The following is a 17,345-nucleotide window of genomic DNA, read 5'->3' on the forward strand; positions in this document are numbered from 1 at the left end:
ATTTCATAATTTTGATCATTTTCCACATTAATAATTAATAATTCATCTAGTGAAGGTTTGTATTTAAAAATATTCTTTGTTAAAATAATTTTTAAGAAGCTGATTTTCCTTGGTTTGATAATTAATTTAATTTCTTTTGTCTTCTGTTGACAGCAGTTATAATTATCAAATATTAACAAAGTAATGAACAATACAGGTAGCCACATTCATTTTGTAGCTGTTACATGACTTCTAGGAAAAAGAGGACTAATGCATTTTGGCTAAATGACCTTGAATTATAAATGGTTTTCAATTTTGTTTTAATGTTTCCCAACATACAGCAATTGTAAAAAGTAGTTAATCCATTATGACATTTCCATACATGAATATGATGTATTTTGATCTTTTTTGCTCTATTACTCCTTATCAATTTTTTATTTTACATTTTTGTAAATGTCAGACAGTAAGGATTGATTTCTTTTTTTTTTTTCCCTAGCTTTTGCTTTGTCATCTATAAAACATGATAACCTAAAAAATTTTCTTAGAATTTGTGTGACAGAAGGGGAGAAGGGAGGGAGACCAGTGAGTGAGGGAAAGAGAGAGAGTGAGAGACTGGACATCCCCGGGGCTACAGTGTGTTAGGCAAGCACTCTATCACTGAGCATATTTATCCTTACCTTTTGTTGTACATTTAAGTGAGTTAATTTTCTAATTCATTCCTTGCTTTCTCAAATATTTTAGTGTCTACCAACATGTCTGTTGCATGATAGCATGACATGATGTTAAACGATAGTATGACAGTACAAATGATAGTATTCTTCTGTTATCAGAAAATAAAAATTGAAGCTTAGCATAATTACACTAAAGAAGAATCCACAAGACATAAGTGGCTCACACCTAAAGTTCGCGCCTTGCCAAGGCTGCGTCAGTATTGCTTATTTTCAGGTAGAGTAGGTTACCGTTACAATGTTTGAATACATTCTCAGTTAACGGCAGTATTGTTGATTCAAACTTTGAGAGATTGTTAGTAAATATTGGCTTTTCTGGTGTTGTTTTAACTGTTTAACATTTCCTTCTAGGTGCATGCAATCAGGATGACTGGATTACTGCAGTGAGGCCAGTAATAGAGAAGAGGATTCAAAAGTAATGCTCCACTAATATCATTCATCTAGAAATCTGGTTTCTATGGGTTTTTTTTATTTTTTTTATTTATTTGTTTGTTTTAATTAAAAAATGTTTTACCTTTTTAATGTTCTGTGTTAAACATCTGACCTTCTCTTGATCGAATTAATGTATTGAGAAAATGTAATTTAGAAATTTTATTTAATGATATGACAAACCAGATGCATTGACATCCAATAAGTGGAGATTTTTGTTTGTTTTTTCATTTTATTTTTTGGCAGTGCAGGGCTTTGAACTTAGGGCCTCAGGTATGCTAGACAAATGATCTGTCACTGAGCTACAGTACCAGTTCTAAACGAGCTGCTTACTGTTGCTAAGTATTTGTACAGACAGTTTTGGACTGTTGCTTCGGTTTTGAGAATTTTCAAGATGAAGTCCCCCCCCCCCCCGGAGCTGGGGACCGAACCCAGGGCCTTGCGCTTCCTAGGCAAGCGCTCTACCACTGAGCTAAATCCCCAACCCCAAGATGAAGTTATTTTGAAATAATTATATAAACATGTTCAGTCATAGGAAGTGATAGATTATGTGTGCCTTGTAATCTTAAAAAGGTACACTATAATATCACAGCCAAGATAGACCCAGCAAACTATCTCACCTTAGGATTCTTCAGACCTACAGTGAATTTCCTACCCTGACAACCACTTTTTCTTTTTCCTTTTAATGTATTATTTCCACGAATTTCAGTTATACTTGATAGGATTAGGAACATAGAACTCCTTCAGTTTAAAAAAGACCCAGAAAATTTTAAACATTTTCATGTAATTCAAAGCATTAGTTATATTTGACCATGTTTTTTCTGATAACTAGATTTATATGACCCTTTTGAAATATCTTGTAGTCTTGAGCAAATACATATATAGGCCTATGTTTTATAGTATGTTATTATCTAGATTAAGTCTCCTTTATGTATTATAGGTAATTCCAAATATATTAAGGATTAAGGCAGTTCATACTATTATGAGGGTTTTTTTGGTATCAGGGTATATTACATTAAAATTAATATTTTATATTTACTTGTGAGTTAAATAAAGTTTTAAAATGCATTTACCAACAGTAGAAACTACATCATGACTTGGAAAAAAATGTTTAGTATCCTCAGTAGAATCTAACAAATGTAAAGTCTTGGTTTAATTTTTTTCTCTGAGAACTTAAGTAATAATTGTCCTATTTCTTACAAGAAGGAGTGATAAAAACATGTTATTCTAATGTCTTAAGTAAAACTCATAGTAATTTGGAACACTTAAATTTATTTGCAATTGGTAACATTTAATATTTTGCTACATTATATTCTTTTATATATAAAACTTTATTAAAAATGTCAGTTATTATTAGCCTACTAATAATTTTACTTATTCCATTATGTAGTAATCACAATGTGTTATCTTAATACTAATGATTTTATAATTTTTATTACATTTTAAAATCTTTTTTGCAGGTATAGTGAAGGAGAAATTCGATTTAATTTAATGGCCATTGTATCTGACAGAAAAATGATATATGAACAGAAGATAGCAGAGTTACAGAGACAGCTTGCAGAGGTTTGTAGATACATACATGCATACAGCCTTGGTTGTGTATACAGGGTGGGAGGAACTGGAAAGAATAGATATGTGTAGAAGCTGGAGGAGAATATCTAATATCTTATTCTCTCACACTTTTTTTTTTTTTTTTTTTTTTTTTTTGGTGAGGGAGGGTCTTTAAACTTGGAGCTAGGCTAGTGGCCAGGAAGTCCTAGCAATTTTCCTGACTTTGATTCCTACAGCACCAGTGTTATAGGCATGTGTATGGCCATTCCTGGCTTTTTCTGGCTATCTGATCTCAAGTCATCAAGCTTGAACAGGAGACACTCTAGCCAATTGAACCTACTTTGCATTCCCATTGGCCTTTGAGTATAACATTTTAGCATAGGTACTGTATTCTCTCAGGGAACAAATTGATTTTCTTATTTATAATAGATTTAACTAAGGGGCAATATTATGAATTTATGTTCTATAGTTTTATACTTTACATAGTTTTATACTTTTCAGTTTCTTAATGAACCATGACTATTACAGTGTTCACCTCTGTAATAAATTGATTCATGAGAATTAAATTTCTATATCACTTAAACAGTACTAAACATAACAAGTACTAAATGTTAGTAATGAATTATTTTAGCTATTTTCTCTTACAGTTAAGCAAGAGTGTATTTCTGTAAGGAGTTAATTTGGTGTATGTAAATGTACATATAATCTTTACCAGTCTTAATGATTTCCTTTCTACTACTATAAATATGGATGGAAAAGAGAGCTATTGGTAGAGGAAGTCTTTTAAAACGCCCTTTGATTGTATTTTAAAGATAGTTTAAGCAAGTTTATTTTATAATTTAATAGATTATAGTAATATAATATGTTATAATATTAGTAGTAGGTGAAAGTCAAGCTGTGAAAAATATGGAAGGTATATTTATGGCTTTTATCCTTTAATTTATTTTTCTTATTGGGCTAATATTCTTGCCAACATTAACTTGAAATCTGAAAATAATTATATGAATCATTTAAATGTTGGCAGGATTTAAGCCACAGTCATTAGGGTACTGTTTCTTTTTTTTTTCCCTAAGGAGGAACCCATGGATACAGATCAGGGTAGTACTGTGTTAAGTGCTATTCAGTCAGAAGTTGCCAGAAACCAGATGCTTATTGAAGAAGAGGTACAAAAGTTAAAAAGATATAAGGTATGTTTTTTAAAAATAGGCTATAATTTTGTAGTACATTTTTAGATGAAAGAATGGTGGCTAATTGATTGCTTTCTTCCCGTCATTGATACGTTTTCAGAATAATGTATTGATTATCAGGTACTTGACAAAGTTTCACTTTTTAAATGTTATTATGAACTGTTAGATGTCTCAGTTCACTGTACCTACTATTCTTCCTGATGTCCAGGGTGTTCTACCTGTGACTACTGGGGACAACCAGGACCTTTTGTCTGTAGGCTTTGAGAGCTTTTCTGTGCTTCCCACTCTTCTTGTATAGTGCTTCATCAAGACTTATAGTCATTTTTGTAAAATATCCGAGTTTCTGCAGTAGAAAGTGAGTTAATTATGGTTTTGTTGCTGTTTTTGTTGTTTTGTTTTTTGAGACAGTCTGAGATGTAGCCCTGGCCATGTAGTCATGCCTGGTCTATAATGAACTATGTCTAAGGATAATAGCCTTGAACCAGTGGAAAACCTCCTGGGAGTACTGATACATTGCACTACAGACTGGCTGAAAATTGTTTAAAAGGCACTAGGTGCTTGCCTAGCTGCTTGTTGTAGGCCTTTTCAGGCTAAGTACATTTTTGTTTCTAGTGCTAGGTAAATTTATATAATACTTCTTAGTCTTAAAAAGGCTTTCTACTTAAAGTAGAAATTATATTAATATGAAAATTTTGGTTCCTCTGAATATTACTCATTTGTTTCATGAATACTAATAATACTTAAAAATTTTAAATTAATTTCTTATGTTAGTAACAAAGTAATGGATATCATATCTATATATACATACACACACACATATATACATATACACACACATATATGACACTACTATTAACAGGTGTTTTTTATAGTCTTTTATTTCTTAGTATATATTTTATCTTAATTTTATCAAATTGCTATGCCTTAAAAGTCTCTTGATTTTTCTTTTAAAATTCTAAAGTTTTTAAGAATCCTTACTTATTAGTTATAACAAACATTTATGTAACTGCTGACTTCCTTCATAGAGTCTGTTAAGTAAGGTGAGAATGGAAGGAGGACTTAGATATTGGATGTCTAGTGGTTATGTACCTTAGGATATCTGTCACATGGAGATAGTTGTACAAGATTTCTTTTTCATTTGAAACTCAAATGAAAGGACTGCATTTTTGTTACTTTTGCTTGACTTGTGTCAGCACAATGTCACAATGTACTTAACAGCCAACAGATGACTATTAAAGATGAAAGGAAATAAATGGACCCCAGCTGAATCTATAGTAGGATTTTTATCAGGTAAGAGGTGATGAGGCTCCTTAGACTAATTTAAAAGCAGAAAAAGAAAGGGCCAAGATTTTGGCAGCAGGAAAGTATGAGATGACAGCTTCAACTGTTACTTTCCTTGTTACATAATATACAAACTAACCATGACTTAATTGTCAGAACATGTAACAAATCACACCTAGTTTAAAAGAAATGATAAATCAAATTCATTTGAGGAAATGTTGAAGTGACTTATAAATGATAAAAGCTTTAACTATGGGAAGGAACAGTCAGTGGAGTGTCTGCTAGATGGGATATATAATAGTTCAGTGGTCATGGAAGGTTAGAAGCACGTCATTTGGGAGACTGTTCACTAGCACAGATTTGCCCCAACCGTCTATCCTCACTGATATAAAAAAGGCTCCAAGAAAATTTATTAAACTTCAAAAATTTGAGCTGGTCTTTTAGTCTTGTCCTTAGTAGTTGTGTAGTTACAGTGGCAGGGGTGTTTATCTTGTAGACCTTGGTAAGTTTGTTTTCACAGCTTATGTTTTTATTAATATCTTTGGAATAGGCTTTTTTTCTCTACAGAAGTAGATTGTCCACAATGGACTTTAAAAAACTTCTTTTCAGTTTGCTAAGCTAGTTAATGCTTGCTATTTGTTTGTTTTACATTCTTTATTATCAGGAGGGATCAAATCTTATTTCTAATATTATTTATGAGAATGAGGAATTTTAAATTGGATGCAAAAAGATAATACAATCAGAAAATGTGTTTTATTTTCAGATTGAAAATATCAGAAGGAAGCATAACTACCTGCCTTTCATTATGGAATTGTTAAAGACCTTAGCAGAACACCAGCAGTTAATTCCACTTGTGGAAAAGGTAAGTATTTCATTGGTGACTACTCAAGCTAGACTAGGTTCTCCCCCAGGTACATTGTTTTGAGCATGGATGGAAATTAAGTTTCCGGGGCTTTTGTAGTTTTATTCTTTCGCCTCGTGTTTTGCATTCTAAGAGAAGTAACCTACCCTAGCACTTTAAATCAAAAACAGGTGTTGTCCCACTACTTTATCAGACCATAATTATTAATGTTTAGAACATCAGGTGGTTTTGTATTAAAACACTTTCTTTAAACAAAAACAAATTTTCGGTGTTAATAACTGAAATAATAGTTTTTTTCCTTAGCTAATTTTGTAAAATTTTGCATTGATAACAGGATTTAGAACTAGAATGGAGATTGATGGGGATAAAAGAATAGTTTGGTTAGCAAATAGGTTTCTTATTCCTAATCTAGAATCCTTCCCGCTGCAGGGTAACTAACAAATTAAATGGAAAATTCTGATTTCTAAGATTTATTCTTCAGTGTTAAGCACTTAATAAAATATTCAAGGAATAAATGAATTACAGTTAAATTGTTTATACGTTTATATTGTAAATCAGCTTTTCTGAAAATGACCATCTCTGGATGCTCTTTAAATTACATGTTACCTGGCCCCCTCCCCAGATATTCTCATGTAGGGGAAGGAATCTTTAATAAGTTTCCCAAGTGATTCTAATGCAACTGATCTGTGTACCACATTTTGAGAAACACTTTGAGAAGACACTTCTAGGCAAATAAAAATTTGGACCATTAATTTAAAGACAAGAATACATGGTAGGTATATTTTTCTTATTGATTTTAAAGTGTACAAAGCAAACATACATTTTTGTCCCAGATATTTCATACTATAAATACAAAATAATATTGAGATTTGAATTCATAATATATTTGTGTTTACCTTATTACCTGAAACATATGACTCACTTTTTAGCATTAAATTTAAACTTATTGTAGAAGATTGGTAACTCTTCTGTTGATGCTTCTCAGGATGAGAAACTGATTTTCAATCTTTTATTAACAACTAGGACCTTGTGATCCTCAATTTTTTTTTTATCAGGATATCTAGATACAGTATTCTTTGAAATACCATGAACTATTTCTGTTTTAAAAATATTAAGTAGTGATGAGTGTGGTGGTGCATACCTATAATTCTAGTACTTGGAAGTCGAGGCTAATGGATTCAGAATTCAGTCATCCTGAACAAATTTCTGATTGGAAACCTATGGACAAATTATCACTCTATTTAATGCTAACTATTCTTTAATGTTTGTTTCAAAATACAGTATTTTTGTGTCGATTAGGAAAAATTTTGTGCTTTGAAAAAAAAATCGTCCATGACAGTGTGTTCCCCAGATGATGATTTTGAGAGCTTAGAGTAACCTTTGCAAAGACTGTCTTGGACACATGGTGGCAGTATATGGATATATAATATTAGTGTTACACTAGCGCTGTTGCTCTTTCTGTTTGCAAATTTTTTAAGGAAGGTGGTTATCGACTGTCTAGTCTACCTAGTTCTTAGAAATCTTTAATCTGTAATACTATACAAGCAATGTGTATGTTTATTCTTTCTACCTGTACAGTGCTAACTTCTAGGTTTTGAGGATATTTCAATTCATATTTGATTGAAATGTTTTAAATTGTTCATCTCATTTATCTAATTGCAATTATATTCCGGACATTTTATTATGGTATATAAATTTACTCACCCAATTTGTGGCATGGTTTTGGAAAGAATGGAACAATTAGAGTCTTCTGTGTAGTATCTTAAGATTAATATCAGCATCGAGTCTTGTGAAAAATTTTAGACATAGTAACTTCTAATTTTCTTAGCGCATATGTGTTTTTGTCATTTTTTTTGTGGAAAAACAACTAAACAAGTTATTATACCACTTTGGAACTCTTTTAATAAGCAAAGCAAATTGAAAAGCAGGTAAAATAGATTATATTTTAAAGTTATAAAAAATAAAAAGCTATCATGGTGTTCGTTAATTGTAATACTTTCAAGAAAAATTATGTATAGAATCTAGATATGGATTGGGATTTGGACTATTTGGAACTTAGTTTGTTGGTTGCTCCCCCAGCCCCCTCTAAGGAATTGTCTATTGTGGTGTGAAGGGGGATAGGAGGGGCAGTGCAGGGATGGTGAGCCACTTAGTGGTGCTAGTGGTCTGTCTACAGTTGGCCGACATGGCTGTCTATATAGCCAATGGTGAAAGTAGTTGGGGCAAAAAAACTTTCATTTTATTGAATAAGAAACAAAAAAACTAATTTTCTCTTGGTCTTGTGACTCTAATGACATAGAATAAAATTTTTTTGGTTTTATTATGAGAGTTGAATACATTGCATATAAATTGCTCAGGAGGTAACCTAAAAATAGTTGTAACACTTACTGTACCATATACCAAATCTGTTCCCTGAAACATAAAATTAGCTAGATTAAGATTCCATTTGTGAGTCTTCTATACTTACAATACTGTAAGAAATTTGGTTTCAGCATATGTATGTATCTATACACAAGTATGCCTAATTCTAAATCCTTGTCTATTTCACCTTTTTAAACTTCTGGTACCTTTCATGTAAAATCCTGAATGTATTTGATAAAGGGATCCAAATGAATTGAATTTTGACTCAATTGATAATAGTCGTTATTCCTTAAAACTTCTGTCTCTTAAATAAAGAAGTGGGACAATGATCACAATTTTTTTGTTATTTTTAGTAAGCATTTTGTAAACTATATTCAGAAACTAATAACAAAATACTAAGTACTTTTCTTTCTTCACTTTGTAACTGAAATTCAGTTGTATAGGAAGCTTTGCTAGAGGTGCTGTTGCGTGTCTGTAATCTGAGCACTTAGGAGGCCTGGGCAGGAGGGTTGTGAGGTATAGAGCAATGTTGGACTAGAAGGTAAAACTGTGTCTCAAAAATAAAGAAGCTAAATGGAAAAAGAAAGGAAATTTTGTATAGGATTTGTATACAAATTAAATTGCAAATTATTCTACTAACTAAAAATGTTTATATAGGCAACTAATTTTGCTACTTTTGTGTAGTAGTTAGATTTTAGATAATGCCTGTATTTTATGTATAAATGTTTTTATAATAATTTGCTCTCGATTTTCTGTGGTTTATTCCCTTCCCACCTCATTCTTAACTCAAGGACTTTTCTCAGGCTACCACTGAGCTGTACCCAGCTATCTTTATCCATTTTATCCAGCTGGTCTTGAACTAGCCATTCCATCTCAGCCTCCCAAGTAGCTAGATTATAGGCCTGTGCCACCACATCCATTAAGTCTAATGCTTAGCTCTCAGTTTTATCATATTGCTGCATGATAGTACCTAACGCATCATAAAAAGTTGTACTAATTTTAGTTATTCTATTTTTTGATTGTATAATACAGAATTCTTATTTATGGTTCGTTTTCAAAGACCAGCAGAATTGGTATCACATGAGAATTTGTTTTATTACTGAATCATCTACATTTAAATAGGGACCCCAGTTGGCATACATATTGAAAAGCACTGCTTGAGAACATGTGTCTTTGACGTCTATTGAAACTTCACTGTATGTTAACTGTGTGGCTTTGGTCCACTTTGATAATATCTGTGAGCCTTGGGCTGCTTTGATAATATCTTTACTTTGGTTACTTTACTAACGAATAGAATTACTGTATTTAATACTGTAACTATTAAATTAAATGACATATGGAAAACATTTAGGTTTAATAAATTTACTGAGACTACTGATTTATATATATATGTATGTATATATGCATGTATGCTTTTAGTGATATTAAGTTCATCAAAACTGTTAAATTCATTTACTTCAATATAATGAAAGCATAAAGAATTTATTAGAAATAGTTTGAGTAAGAAATAGACAAATAATATATACTTTTAGAATTATTGTGGTTGTTTGGCTTATAGAATGAGTATATTTTAATTACTATAATCAGTACATTTGATCTTCTGTAAACCAAAAATGATCACCTCTACTGAGGGAAGATAACTTTAGGATTCAGCAGAAGTTGCAAGTCTCAAGTTAGAAACTGCCATGCTCTCAGTGTCTCAGAACTCGGGTATCTCAGTACTTGTTCATTTGTTTATTCGTTAATCTCTTTCCTTTCTATGTTGCCAGGCCAGCCGCTCTCTTACATCACCATGCCCAGTCCTACCACACAGGCTCTAGTAGCTTGAATGATGTATAAGCCTTATCCCTTGTGATACCTTTGGATACATTTTACTTTAGTATGATCTAAAACAATCTTTGAGAAGTAATATGCTATCTTTAATTTTTAGGCAAAAGAAAAACAGAATGCAAAGAAAGCTCAGGAAACTAAGTGAAGAGGATATTTGGACATGTGTACACTGCTGCACTTAATTTCATGGACACCATTAAATAAAAGAAACTTTGAACAACATCCTAATTGACTCAGTGCACGTTTGGCATAGTACCAGTCTGTCTTTATGCATGGAGTTAAAACTCTTTCCTTACCTGCATCATGTGTATGTAGTGCATATTAAATAAAAGTGACATAAAAAGTGCTGGCCAAATTTCATTATTCAGTTCTGGATCTGAGAGTTCTTGGTATCTAGAAATGCAGCTAGAGTAATGAACCTGGAAAATACAGATAATATGTTTCATCTGTAGTTGGTCTGATTAATACTTTTATTTGTTTGCTTAATATATTCAATTTATGAATGTCAGATCTTTCTTAAGGTTGGTCATCTGTTTCCAATTGTGGCAAAAATAATTAGCATTTTTTGTCACTGTGTGTTTTACAGATCTTAAAACTGAATTTTATCTTATACCAACTTGATTTTTTAAGGCCAGTCATTTGGAAAGACTGATACAATTTCTGATGATTTACATTGCTCTCTGTAAAGATGACAATAAATATCCCAATTATACTTTAGCAAACTTTCTTCGCTTGTTGGGATTGTTTGTTTATATATTGTAGGATTATTCTAGAAAGGTCTGGATATTTTTTGCTTTGAAACAAAACTGAAGGTTGAACAAGTAAATCTTGAGAGTTTTTTGACAACCTGGTTTTCAAGATACTGTTCTGGGTGTTCATTAAAAATTAAGGGTTTAACAGTTTGTTACCTGATTCTTTTAAAGATAGCAGTGGTGATAGAGGATTATCTTGTGCCCATCTGAACGTACATTCTAGATCCACAGTGTCCAGGGTCTTTGTCTTTCAAAAGTTGTTTCTAACTTCTTTCCAAATTAAACTTGAAAGGAAAAAAGTTTAAACTTACTATTAAAAAAAATGAGTCATCCAAGCACATTTTAAAAATTGATACATGACTTTTTAAACATTTTATGTAGAATAATATAGTTTATTTTATGAGGTAACTTGTATACCATTTTCTAGCTTCAGCTTTGACCCAGATTTAATTTATTTAAATTAGCATATAAAGTGGTAGTTTGTATTTTGGTATTTTTATACATAATTTGTTTTTGACCTTCTTCCTTTCTGTTCATTCTTGTACTTTTCTTATAAAACATATTGATCGATGGACTTCCTCAAAACCAGTTCTGTTTGTCTTATGGTCATGATTTACTCTCATTTTTTTTTCCACATGGAAAGGTTTAACGAGAGAAGAATAGAAGAGGGGAGAAGTAAAGGCCGGCCATGAGCACGTGGAGGGAAGAGTGGTGGGGGTGTGGGGTGGCTGCGGGGAGAGAAGGGACAGGGACAAAGGGGAAGAGAATATTCTCATTTTTAAAGACTAAAATCCAGTAAGAGAGAATACATGTGTTGTGTGTCTGAGTTATTCTACTTAAGTTTTAGTCCATTCATTCTTTTACAGATTCTATACTTCTGGGTTTTGTTTGTTTTGTTTAGTTTTGGTTTTTCGAGACAGGGTTTCTCTGTGTAACAGTCCTCGCTGTCCTGGAACTTTGTAGAGCAGGCTGGCCTCAGATTCAGAGATCCTCCTGCCTCTGCCTACAAAGTGCTAGAATTAAGACGCGTGCCACCAACACCAGGCTCAGTGCCACATCTTCATTATCCATTCAGTGTAGACAGACATACATTTCTTTGCTTTTATGAATAGAGCACTAATAAACATGAACATGCGAGTATCTCTGGGATAGAATCCTTTGAATAGATGTTCAGGAGTGATATAGCTGGTCATAGGGTAGTTATAGTTTTATTTTTATTTATTTATTTTTGATTTTTTTCCGAGACAGGGTTATTTTTTCTGAAACCCTGGATATCCTGGAACTTACTCTGTTCAAGTCTGGCCTTGAACTCAGACTAAAGGTGTGCACCACTACTGCCTGACTTTCTAGTTCTGTTTTCTGTTTGGAGAAGCCTCCAACTGATTTCCCCAGTGGCTGTTCTGGGTGATACCCCGAGTGGCAGCAGTCCACACACAGACCAGTAGCACTGTCCAGTGTGTTGGCCTTCGTTCTCTCCATGAGAACATTCTCACTGGGGTGAGATGGAATCACAAAGGAGTTTGCATCTGCATTTCCCTGATGGCTAAAGACGTTGGGTAACTTTTAAAAATACCTATTAGTCATCTTCATTTCTTATAAAAAACATGGTTTGATTCATTGACCCACTTATAAATTAATTTTTAAGAATTGTTTTAAAGCATCAGATAGTGGTATTCAACAACTCAGAGCTACTAGGAAAGTTTTGGAGCAAAATTGAAAAATTGTTTTCAAGTATAATTTCACATAGTCTTTCAGTTTTTTTGTGAGGAAGTGGACTTTGCTCACAAAAGAGTGTTTCAAAGCTGTGATATTATTTAAAATAGTTTCCTGTGGGTTGTCTTAGGCTCATGTTGGTTTAACTTGTTTGAGCTTAGTTTTTTAATACATTTTATTCTTTGAAAAATTTACACATGAATACAAAATATTTTTCATCATATTTACCCCTCCACACTCCCAATTCTCTCCTAAATTGTTCCCTCTCTCTCTGCTCTCTCTCCATCCCCCACCCCTTTCTGTTTGTTTGTTTTTTTTTTGTTTGTTTTTTTTTTGTTTTTTTTTTAATAACCCACTGAGGGCATGAGACCATCTAAGTAGAGTCTGTGAGGATACCATGAGACCATCTAAGTAGAGTCTGTGAGGATACCATGAGACCATCTAAGTAGAGTCTGTGAGGATACCATGAGACCATCTAAGTAGAGTCTGTGAGGATACCATGAGACCATCTAAGTAGAGTCTGTCAGGATACCGAGAGTCACACCCTTGGAGAAAATTGACTGTCCTTTCTCCCAGCAACCACAGACTGCCAGTAGTTCCTCAGCTACGAGTGGGACCTCTTGTCTCACTCCCCCCACCCCCCATGCTGGAATGTTGCCAGGTAACCACAGCTGTTCAGTCCAGAAGACACTTGCATAGCAGTCTTCTCTGACCTTTGGCTCTCACAGTGTTCCTGTACTATCATCCTCTGCATTCTCTGAGCATTGTGGGAGAAGGTACAATGTAATGTCTCATTTATGGCTGAGTACTGTACTGTGCCTAAGTTTTATAGAGTTATACAAGGTTTACTGTAGAAAGTAGTAGTCACTAATCAAATAAATGAATAGAATACGAGAGAGGACCTAAAACAGATTCAACTGATCCCTTGATTTTTGACAAAGGTGGCAGAGCAATCAAGGAAGGACTTTGAGGAGATGGATAGAGTAACTGAATGTTCATATTTAAAAAACGATCTGTGACCTCAATACATCTCCCGGAAATGAAATTGAACTTAGTCATAGACCCACATGTAATGGTTAAAAAACACAAAGGTTTTTGTTTTGCAAAATCATACATGAGAATATCTTTGTGATTTGGAAATAGTCACAGGTTTCTTAAGTCACTGAAAGCAATAACAAAAAGGTCCAAAATTAGAGTATACTAAGAGTACAATTTTGTCATTGAGGGATATAATTAAGAAGAACTGGTATCAAATGACACTACAAAACTATTCATAGGCATATAATGTTATTGATCAAATTCTACAAGAATGTTATAAGAATAGTCATAGTTTAAGAATAACGTGTCTGTCTTGACAGTTGTGAACATAGGATGTGTCATGGCTGTCTGCTTGTGAATAAAGAAGTCCTTGTTTGGTCCTACAGGTTTTTGGTTTGAAACTAAGTAGTGGAGCTCATGGGTAGAGAAAATGAAGAGCTGAACAGCAACCCAGAGATAGATACATGCTAGTTAGAAGGACATGGTTTTAGAAGTACTCTTAAAGGAACTCAAAGAATTTTGCCTTTTTAAAAATCTCACTGAACCACTGGGTAGAGAAAGGAACTTGGCATTCTGGTTTACTGTAGTCAGTTCTGAGGGATGTGCTGCTACAGTAACCGCAAACTTTCCAACAGCTGTAGCCATGCCTCCTCTCACCTCAGGTTTAGTTCCCAAGATAGCAGCCCTTTGCCTGGCAGTGAGCAGCAGGCACACTGCCACTGAAGTAGATGGGTGTTTGTGTCCTGGATTATTGGGCACATTGTTCTTTAGGGTGTGATACATAATAAATTATGGTGCTGCATTCAGATTAGTACTTCATTCGGTCTTAATTGCCTATGGCAATGCAAAATACATTTAGACCTTCCCCCCCCCCCCACCCCCTTTGTAGAGGACATTTTTTTTCTTTGAAGTGGTGAGGAGGAGGGGGATAAAGATTTTTCTCTCCCTTAAAAGAAAGAGAAGGCATAAGCAAAAGTCAAGTTTACATATGGTTTATCAACAGATAATCCCAAGAATATTTTAGTGTTTTTGGTAATTCTTTTTTCCTGTGTAAATAGCCATGTTTTTTTTTAAATTTATTTATTTTTTTATTAACTTGAGTATTTCTTATATACATTTCGAGTGTTATTCCCTTTCCCGGTTTCCGGGCAAACATCCCCCTAACCCCTCCCCCTCCCCTTCTCTATGGGTGTTCCCCTCCCCATCCTCCCCCCATTGCCACCCTCCCCCCAACAATCTAGTTCACTGGGGGTTCAGTCTTAGCAGGACCCAGGGCTTCCCCTTCCACTGGTGCTCTTACTAGGATATTCATTGCTACCTATGAGGTCAGAGTCCAGGGTCAGTCCATGTATAGTCTTTAGGTAGTAATAGCCATGTTTTAATAGCTAGTTTTGTATGCTCTCTCTGTATTATAGAGTTATATAATACATATTACTTTTGAAGTTGATAATATACAATTTTTCATTTTTATGTTTTTGATAACTTGTAGGACTCAAACCATGCTAGCTGTTATAGAGGGAGTGGAGAATATTAATGAGAGTTTTGAAGCTACCATCCTTTCCTTCACACAGCTAGTGGGAGGCTTGGAAGTGTGGGCTCAAGTATATGTCTGCAGAATTGACTCCCAGCAAAGCACAGTGCCTCACAGGGGATATTTTCCTTCAACAGCAGTGATAGTATCTATTGTTAGAGATACTGAAGTCAGAACATGCTATTCTTGTACTCTAAGAACGAGGAATCGGCTGATATATGACTCGAATCTTTAAGAAAAAGTGACCTCTGTGTCTTACACACACCACCTGAAAATAGCTGAGTAATGGGGCAGTCTCCAGTTTGATTTTGCCTTGTACTTTTGCTCTTTCCTGATTTTATTCTCAACCGTAACTTATTCAGCATGTTAGAAGTCATCCTGATAAATGTAGGAGATCATGGAGGTGAACAGGGGAAAGTCGTTGCCATTGCTTTAGGCTAAAGAAGTGTAAGAGGCATCCACGTGTCCAGTAATGGAAAGAGCAGTGCAAGCACTGTGAGCTGACGCTGGTGTAGACGGCCGTGCAGAGACCCCTGAAGGAGGGTCTTTAAGCAGAAACATAAGCGAAGAGATTTTCTTCTCCTACTTAACCAGCACTGTAGAAATGGATTGTATATAGGTGCAGCCTGTATACCTATACAAAGCCAGTTTGTTTTAATTCAGATTTCTAATATGAAGCAATGTTTGCTAGTGAAAAGGTATATGAGGGTTGATCTGAGGTGTTAGTATCAAAGTCAGTTAAATAAGCAGAAAAGGAAGGCATCTCTAGGTAATGTGTCTTTTATAATATGGAATATAGTTCTCAAGCTATCCTCCCTTCTCATTTGTGAGAGTCCTGTGGCTCCCAGGCTGGCCTTGAAGTGACCTTGTAGCCAAGAGTGGCTTTGAATTTGATCTTTCTGCTTCTGCCTCCTAAGTGTGGGATTAGGGGCATGCCCCACCGTGCCTGTCTCTGACCCTTTGTTGTAATAATAATGTTAAAGTAGTAGGGGATATGTAAGTAGTAGAAAATCTGATGCAGGTGTGGTTTTAAAAATAATTTCAACTCTTGTCAATATTAGAGGGAGAAATGAAACACTGAAAAAATGAAATTATTAGGAAAAAATCTGAATAACTTGAGAATAGAGATAAAAACTTCCCAAGAAATAAAACAAATACTTAAAAATATAAAAGTAATTGTGTACAGTAGCAAATATCCTATAACCTAAGAACCAAGTCAATAGAATTTTGCCACATGTTTAATATATAACATGGAAAATATTGATGTGAAATATAGAAAACCCACAGCAAATAGAGAAGAAAATATTTTTAAAAATTGCCAAGTGATAAGAGCAAGCAATTTGCAGGGCAATTCAATGGTTGTTAACATGTGCAGTGTATCCCACTAGTCATAGACAAAATAGAAGCAGTTAAAGAAATGCATTTCCTGCCTTCCCCTGCCTGCCTTCCCTCCTTTTCCCACTTCATTGTCCCTCCTTCCCTTTTCATGCTTGACCTCTTGTGTCACTTGTGTGGACCTCCTGCACATATACCAATCAGTCCTGTGTTAGAATGGTTTGTTGCTCTGTAGCCCAAGCTGGGCCTATGTGAAGGTGCATTAGAGACAGAATCGTACAGTGGAAGTGCTCATATGAGAGAACTCTCTGGGTTTGTTAGATGATTTCTAGGAACCATTAATGGATGACCTTGATCAAGTTATTAAGGAATGTAGAGTATACGTGGTAATTATGTGAGCTCTGGGACCCAGTAGCTCCCTGAAGGCTGATAATTATAATGACTAGAAGGTAATAAGCTATTCAGGATGGGATTCTTAGGTAGTGTCTCCTAGTAAGGTTGCCAAGGACTGAGAACTGACCTTTCAGCTTTTGATTTAAAAATGCTAAGGACTTTGGATAGTTAATCAGGCTCAATAAAACTCGCAAGACATTAATGAATACCTGAAAAATACCATTTTATTAGTTTACAATGGTAGCTGCCAGCAGACCAAACATTCCTGTCAGCTTGTCAATATGTTCTTTCCCTGGGAGATAAACTTACCAATGAAACCAGATTAAGAGTGGAAAGTTGGGTGAGTCTAGACTAGCCCAAAGGAAATGATTTGGC

At 34.3% G+C, this 17,345-nt stretch overlaps 1 protein-coding gene across 6 annotated transcripts in view; it reads left to right on the top strand.

The window, feature by feature from the left end:
• Uchl5 (ubiquitin C-terminal hydrolase L5) overlaps positions 1-10,925 on the top strand; it is a 35,879-nt gene extending 24,954 nt beyond the window's left edge. Inside the window, exons 7-12 of one of the 6 annotated variants that reach the window (NR_172020.1) lie at positions 1,059-1,122; positions 2,597-2,699; positions 3,761-3,874; positions 5,919-6,017; positions 6,640-6,789; positions 10,309-10,925. Coding sequence is in view for 5 of the 6 variants with exons in the window: in XM_063272472.1 (XP_063128542.1) it covers positions 1,059-1,122; positions 2,597-2,699; positions 3,761-3,874; positions 5,919-6,017; positions 10,309-10,353 (425 nt within the window). In the remaining variant the exon portion in view is untranslated. Of the gene's footprint in view, positions 1-1,058; positions 1,123-2,596; positions 2,700-3,760; positions 3,875-5,918; positions 6,018-6,639 lie in introns of all 6 variants that reach the window. The other 5 variants (XM_063272472.1, XM_039090901.2, NM_001393849.1 and 2 more) reach the window with 5 other exon arrangements.
• Positions 10,926-17,345: the final 6,420 nt, after the last annotated feature.

The sequence above is a fragment of the Rattus norvegicus genome, chromosome 13 (genome assembly GCF_036323735.1).
Source record: "Rattus norvegicus strain BN/NHsdMcwi chromosome 13, GRCr8, whole genome shotgun sequence".
Classification (NCBI taxonomy): Eukaryota; Metazoa; Chordata; class Mammalia; order Rodentia; family Muridae; genus Rattus; species Rattus norvegicus.